This window comes from Pteropus vampyrus, unplaced genomic scaffold (genome assembly GCF_000151845.1).
Source record: "Pteropus vampyrus isolate Shadow unplaced genomic scaffold, Pvam_2.0 Scaffold369, whole genome shotgun sequence".
Classification (NCBI taxonomy): domain Eukaryota; kingdom Metazoa; phylum Chordata; class Mammalia; order Chiroptera; family Pteropodidae; genus Pteropus; species Pteropus vampyrus.
In genome coordinates this window covers 67,925-74,907 of record NW_011889150.1, presented here as the reverse complement: position 1 = coordinate 74,907, position 6,983 = coordinate 67,925, and the positions used below count along the sequence as shown (strand labels likewise).

Below are 6,983 nucleotides of genomic sequence, written 5' to 3'. Positions count from 1 at the left end.
GTGAGCTGCAGAGCTGCCCGCCTTGGCGTGACGGCGCCGTTGTCCTCCGATGCGGCCTGACCGCTGCCGCCTCTGCCAACCGGTCAGCTCCCGTTCGGCCTGCATGGAGGCCCTGTGAGCAGGGCAGGTGCCCGCATGCTGGACACTGGGAAGGTCTCCGTCCTCGGCTGGGGCCGTCAGGGCCCTGTCCCCAGTGTCTGTCCTTCAGTGCGCCCTTGGAAATGTCTGGCCAGGTTTCCCCCTGAACATGGGGACGTTCAGTCCCGACGCCTGAGTGGACGAAGCGGACCCCAGGGATCCGAGTTCTGGTTCCGAGGCACTCAGCGTCAGCGTCAGCCTCTGCTTAGAGTAATGGTATCTGTTCCTGTCGTTCCTTAGAGAAATTACCCTATTTTAAATCGCTCTAATGGTTTCGTCCTGCAAAACATAACTTCTCAACGGTTCCTCCCTCCGTAGAGGAGACTTGACCTTCACACACTCAGCGCGGCACCCATTCCGGCTCGTACTGAGCATGACACCGAGCCCTTGGTTCCACAGACGGCACTGGTGACACTTGTTCCTCCACCCCGTCCCAGCACGGCGGGAGCCTGCCTGGGGCGCCGCCGGGCAGGGGAGCGGAGGGAGGAAGCGGGCCGTCCTCGCCATCCAGTTCACCCTCCATTCCCCAAATCTGCGGGCGTAGGGGACTCTGTCCCAAGATCAGGAGACAGACCTGAAATGTGAGGGGGCCGAGGTCTGCTGCGTTCCCGTCACCTTCAGTTTTATGGGCTTCAGCGTACAGGTCACTCCCTGTCGTGATCCTGATAGCGTGTGACTTCTGTCTGAGTGTGAGGACGGGGTCACTCAGGGTTGCCGCGAGGCACGAGGGGGTTGGGGCCGGATCCGCAGCTGCTGCTCTCACTGAAACTGCAGGGCAGTCCTGTCCTCCCTCGTCCTGTGGGTTCCAACCCCAGAGTCCGTGGCTGTGCTTCCCAGTGCTCCCGTGATGGTGACCGGAAGACCTCGCTGTCCTGGGTCCTGGCCGAAAAGTAAACGTCGTCAGACTGTGTTGAGCGAATTTCCACGCGCTCGCCATTTAGGCAGTGCGTGGGTAGTGAGCCGGTGACGGGGAACGGGCCGTGCAGAGGCCACCTGGGGGGCGGGTGGTACCCAGGGGAGCACACTTCTCTCCGAGACCCAGCGCTCAGCTCTCATGCTGGTGTCCTGACCCCCTGGGGCCGTGTTCCTTGTGATCGCGGACCCGGCCGTGGGGGCTCGGGCGGGGCTCCACGCGGATCCAGGCATGGCTCAGCGCGCGCGGCCCAGCGAGCCTGGGCGTGACGGTCGCACGCTCTGAGCACCGTGTCTGGAACGGGACGCCGAGGGGCACACCGCAGCCCCGCTCCGTCACGGTTTTGCCACAGAGCTGTGATGCGGCTTTTCTCCTGAAAGGGAGGAAGGCGCCACTGCTGTGCCCCGTTAGCAGTGACTCGCGTGGTAACAGAGCTCTCGGGGCCAGAGCGGGCGCGTGGCCGGGCCAAACCGCGCTGTTGGCGGCCAACTGCGGGGCTAGGAAGCCCGTCACGGGCTCAGAAGTGCTGGGAACATGTCCCCTGTCGTGCCATTTCCCGGGGTCCTCGGGAGGGCACTGTTCGTCCCTAGGGGGACGTCCCAGTGTCCAGGGAAGTCGAACTCTTTGGGCACCATCTTCCAGATGACGTCGGTGAAGCTCGGTGCTAGGCTGTTCTAAGTGTGTCCCAGATGTCACCCCGCTCAGTCCTCCCAGCTACGAAGCGGACCCGGGAGCCCACAGTCTGCGGGCATGGCAGTGGGCAGCGCCAGCTCACGTCTGGGCGGTCTGGCCCCTGCACGCCCCCAGCTGCCTGCCGAGTGCCCCCCAGGAAGCCGGGCAAGGCGACGAGGAAGGACGTGGAAGGCGCCTGCCGACGTCCCTGACCCCACTGCCCCAGTGTGTGGAAGGCGCCTGCCTGGGATGTAATTCTGCCTCCACGGGAAAGTGACACTCGTCCACGAACCCCACAGGCAGGCACTGAGCTGGGCGCCCATTCCCGCCGGTGCCTGACTGGTGTGCCAGCCCCTGCCCCCAGCCCAGGGCACTGGATGGGGGGGTGGCCGCCCTCCAGGGGCAGTGTCTCCCGGGGAAGCATGCGCGGCCACGCAGGGCCCGGACACCCGGTCTTCTGTCCAGGCCCCCAGCCCGGGTCACCGTGGGGACCGCAGTCTCTCCTCCTTGCTCTGGCTCTGGTCTGGGTCCTAGCTACACCGTCCTCTCTGGCCGTGGTGTGTTTTCGGGTGGACCCCCCCCCGCCGCCCCCTTGCGGAAGCAGGGAGGCAGCCGTGTTTGTGGACAGGGCTGTGGGTCCCCTGTGGTCAGGAGTGCCGCCCGCTTACTCCACACTCAGTAAATCACTGCTGTGTGTGTGACCACAGGTATGGCCGGACAGGCCAGCTAGAGCTGGAGGCCAGAGACTGAAGGTTCCACCCTGGCCCTGTGTCTGCAAGCTCTGCCATTGGGCCACTGGCCGGGCTGGGCCCGGAGCTGGGGCCACAGCCCAGGCGAGTGGGCAAGGCTGTGGAGGGTGGGGGGCCGGCCCGGCACCGGCCCTCGGTCATCGGGAGGCCGGCCCCCCACCCCCACCGCACGCACGGGCATCTGTGAGTTGCTGGCTGTGTTTCTTTTCCTCGCTCGTCATTGCCAGTTTCTTCTGAAGTTTTGCCGAGCGGCGTCTTTTTGGCGAGCACGGACCCGTGCTGTGTGCCTGGGTATGCGCTTTATTTAGAGGACGGAAGAGTGACGTTTTCACCTTGGGGGTTTCCACAGTTGACGTGCTTTTTCTTGAACACTCGGCGTAGCGTGACGTGAACCTCACAGAAGCCCAGACGTGGCAGGTGACACGTTGCATCTTTAACTGGAAGGAGGGCTAAGCTGTGTGACATCCTCTTTCCTTGATTTGCCTGTTGCTCTGGCTGATCGTGGGACTTGGGGCCCAGGAAGCCTGCCGAGGCCCTGGCGGTGGGGCCTCTCACGCATCTGCTGCCCTCGGTGGGGCCAGGGCTCCGCCCAGCCTCCGGTCAGCGGCTGCCTGTCGCCATGAGCCTCGTGCCTCAGGATTGCTATGGCGTTTAGTCCGTGATGAGTGTCAGGCCCTGAGGGGGCCTCAGTGAGTGTCGGTTACCGTCCTCGTCTCTGTTGTTGGCTCACTGTCCCACTGTGCATGGCCGAGAGGATATCTGAGTCCCTAACCCGCCGTAGACATCTGCCCACTTAGGTCTGGGCTGGTGAGCGGCTGGTGCAGAAGCCGAGGGCCTGTCTGTGCAGCCCCCCTGGGAGGGGGACGCAGGAGCAGGGGACACGGACCGGGGTCTGGCTAACCGAGCTGCCTGCAGCCTGGCCAGCTGGGCCGGCACGCTCCCTGCCACCCGATCCCGTGTGATAAGAGAAGGTGGCGTGAATCACAGGTGAGGCGGGACTTTCCCCCCGTTTACTCGTGGCCACGTCTGTGAGTCTCACCCTCTCCCCTTTGGAGCGGGCTGCGTGTTGCGATCTCATTAACTTACAGCAGCCGTTACGTCGAGTTCACCTTTGTACCCTAAGGAGCGCAGCAGGTTGTTCTCGTCTGCCTTTGGCATTTTAGCCTTGTTTGTGCTGCTTTTGCAAATACAGTTTTGACGCCACCAGTCGTGTCATTTCTGAGAGTACGAGGTGTCATTCATTCACTGCGGCTTGTACAGATCTCGAGCGTGTGTCCGGTGCCCTCAAACTGTGGTGAGCACCAACGTCTGCACCGCCGCCTGCGGCCAGGCCCACGCCCGGCCGCGCCCTCCCGGCCTCTCTTCCTGCCTCACCCCAAGAGGCGGCCTTGACTTTTATCCGCAGGTCTTAGGATTTCCTGTTCCAGGACACCGTAGACAAGAAGCTTTGGTGCTGGCTCTCACCGGGCTCGCTCGCGGTGTGTGTGCACCGCCGTGTCCAGCTCTGAGGGTCACCTGGGCGTGTCGAGCCTGGCTGCCTGCACGGTCTCATCCCAGGCTTCGTGCGGCACGTGTGTTTGCGTGTCTCGGGTGAGCCCCGCACCTTAGGGCGAGCGTGTGTGCCTCCCTGTGAGAGGGTGCCAGGCAGCTTCCAGAGCGGCCTTGGCGCTTCGCACTCTGTCATCCGTGAAGGGCATTCGCAGCTTGCGTGGCGGTGTAAAGCTGCCTGTGTATTTTCTAGCAATTCAACCAATTTTGTTTTCATTTTCCACGTTTGAAAGCCCGGCAGATGCCCAGGTCGTCGAGCACCCCGACTCCGCGCGTGGGGACAGCCGTGTGCGGGCTGGGCCCACGGCAGCGCTGGGCGGAGGCGTGCTGCCCGTCGCCGGTTTTCACGCGTGCGTCCTGCTGTTTCGCATCGGGCTCTGACGTCTGTCCCCCCCTCCCGCAGCAACAGCAGGAGCTGCTGGCCATGAAGCACCAGCAGGAGCTGCTGGAGCATCAGCGGAAGCTGGAGCGGCACCGCCAGGAGCAGGAGCTGGAGAAGCAGCACCGGGAGCAGAAGCTGCAGCAGCTCAAGAACAAGGAGAAAGGCAAAGAGAGTGAGTCCGCGGGGCCCTCGGGTGCCGCTGCCACGCCGCTCCCGGGGCCGGCGGCAGGGCAACTTCTTCAGGGGCTGCAGGGCATTTGGCACGACTTTCGGTTTGATTTAAGCGTTTTAAAGATGTCTGGCTGACTCCTAACGGACTTAAAAATGTTGAAAATCATAAAGCGTGTGAGATGCGTAGTGTGTTGCACGGGTGAGTGGAGGCCTGAATGTTTCAGAGTCGCTCTGTTTTTTGACGGCACTTTGCGAGTGCCTCAGCCGGGTTCCGTCTGTGGGACCCCGTGGCCGAGAGCAGGCATGGCGACTGCGCTGACCTGGGTTTTGCTTCCTGTTGCGGCTGCGCATGTCTCCCCGTGGACCAGGCCGCTCTCGTACCATCTGAGCGATGCCCGGCTTCCTCTCAGCCAGGAGGCCGCTCTGTATGCTCGTCCCCCGGGACAACTCCTCGGGCCCCTCAGGGAAGAGGCCCCGCCAGGAGCGTGCCCAGGCGTCCTGCTGTGTAGATCCACGGGCATCCGTGCTGTCATTTCTGAGACGCCCGGTGAGGCTTCTGTGCGGCCAGGGTTGAGAGCCGGGGGTCTGGACGAGCCCTGGCTCCATGTTCAGACTCTGAGGCCCTGTGCCTGCTACGTGACGTGTGGCCTGCCACGTGGGCACTGCCTTCTGCTCTAGAAAGCCGCCCGCAGACAGCACTCGGTCCTCGTAGGAGCCCGTGAGCACTGGCTGCAGGCTCCGTGGCCCCCGCCCGCCCGCTGGGGCCTCACGCGTCTCCGGGCGGGTCTCCTCGTTGGACTGGGGAACTCGCTGCCCTTTACCCAGGCGGGAGTTTGAACCGAGGGTACCAGCTAGGCAGTCTGCGCCCCGCCTCCCGATAAATACCAGCCTTTCAGACTGCAGAGGGCAGCTCAGCCCAGTCAGTGCCTCCTACTTTTCCAGAATCTCCCAATAAAAAGCACACAGCCTCACAAAATGTGGAAAGGGTAAGGGGACTCTGAAATCCATCTGGGTTGTGTCTGCAGCTCACGATCCGTGCAGCACCTTGAGCGCCCCCCGGTCCCGAGCGTCGGTCGGATGCTCCGTGCCGCCTCCCAGCCCATCCCAGCAGCAGTCTCAGCGGTTTTCGGGGTGCGGATTTGGGTGGTCGGGTTTTATGATTAATAATGAACCGTGTGCAGTGTGGCTGTTTGCCTCGGCGGCCCGCGAGTGTGGTCCTGTGGGGAGGCAGGCCTGGCGGTTGCTGGGGACACCTCAGGCCCCGGCGTGAGCGGGCGCGGACCGGCGCCGCCTGTGAAGGGGCCCTTGTCGCCCCGGCTTAGAGGGTGTTTGTGGTCGCGGGCAGGCGGCACGCGGGAGTGCAGGGCCGAGCGTCTGCTGCTGAGCTCCTCAGGTCTGTTCAGTGAATTTCTTCTTGAATGCTTAGAAGTTTTATTACACTGAACATTTACCGTACTTCTAATTTTAAATCCACAGCTTTCTTTACTCATTGATACCAATTAATGCCATTAATCTGATGAGACCGTGAATTCTTAAAGTTCGCAGCAGTTTCCATCGCGGTCAGCGGGACACCCTCTCTCTCATCAGTCGAGCTTTACACAGATTTAACACTTACAGGAACCTGCGCTCCACTGTCCTTTCACAGAAATTTAAAGAGCAAATCCAGTAAACGGCGTCTGTGCCCCCTGAGCGGTCGGGACCGCCCGACGGCGTTTCCGTCCCTGCTCCTGTACAGCCCGGGCGGGGCGCGCGGCCAGCACTGCAGGGCGCCGTCCCCTTCTGTCAGAAAGCTGCTGATAAAAAGGCCGAACGCCTGGTCCCGAAAGCCATTCTCTGTCCCGTCTGTGGGGTCGCGGCTCCCCCAGAGGCACGTGGGCCCAGGAGAAGGGCGTCCACCGCAGGGAGAAGCAAACCGAAGTCACGTGGCAGGTTTGGCGTTGGATCCGTCATGCCCGGCGGCCTGTGCCCTCAGCCTCAGCCCCACCTGCCCTGGTGGCCCCTCTGTGCGGCCCCACCGGGGGCCCCGGGCTACGACCCCGCCCCTTTGTGTCCTGGAGTCACCTCTCTATGCCGTGGCGGTGTGTGGTGGCTGCACTCGCACGGGGCTGAAGCGCACTGCTCGTCCACACGTGACGGGCAGCGTGGGCCTCCGGGGTCGGGGCGGGCCGGCTGCGCTGCCAGGCGTGGCTGCAGCTCTGTCGGGACGGGGTAGACGCCCACGGGTCTCGCGTTAGGCAGGTGAGTTTGGACTTTTTCTTCTGTGTGTCGTCAGATTTGCGGGTTTTCCTTGAGGGGCTGTGTAACCACCACCCCAGAAAACCGTGGCGCACAGGGCTCCGGCCAAGCCCCGATGGGGACCCGCTCTGCGCCTGAGCGGCTGCGAGAAGCAGACCACGCCCTGGGAAGGACT

At 63.2% G+C, this 6,983-nt stretch overlaps 1 protein-coding gene across 1 annotated transcript in view; it reads left to right on the top strand.

Moving 5' to 3' along the window:
* LOC105305213 (histone deacetylase 4) overlaps nucleotides 1-6,983 on the top strand; it is a 211,788-nt gene that overhangs the window by 144,317 nt on the left and 60,488 nt on the right. The window contains exon 5 of the mRNA XM_023523003.1: nucleotides 4,424-4,703. Within this exon, the coding sequence (XP_023378771.1) occupies nucleotides 4,424-4,703 (280 nt within the window). The remainder of the gene's footprint in view (nucleotides 1-4,423; nucleotides 4,704-6,983) is intronic.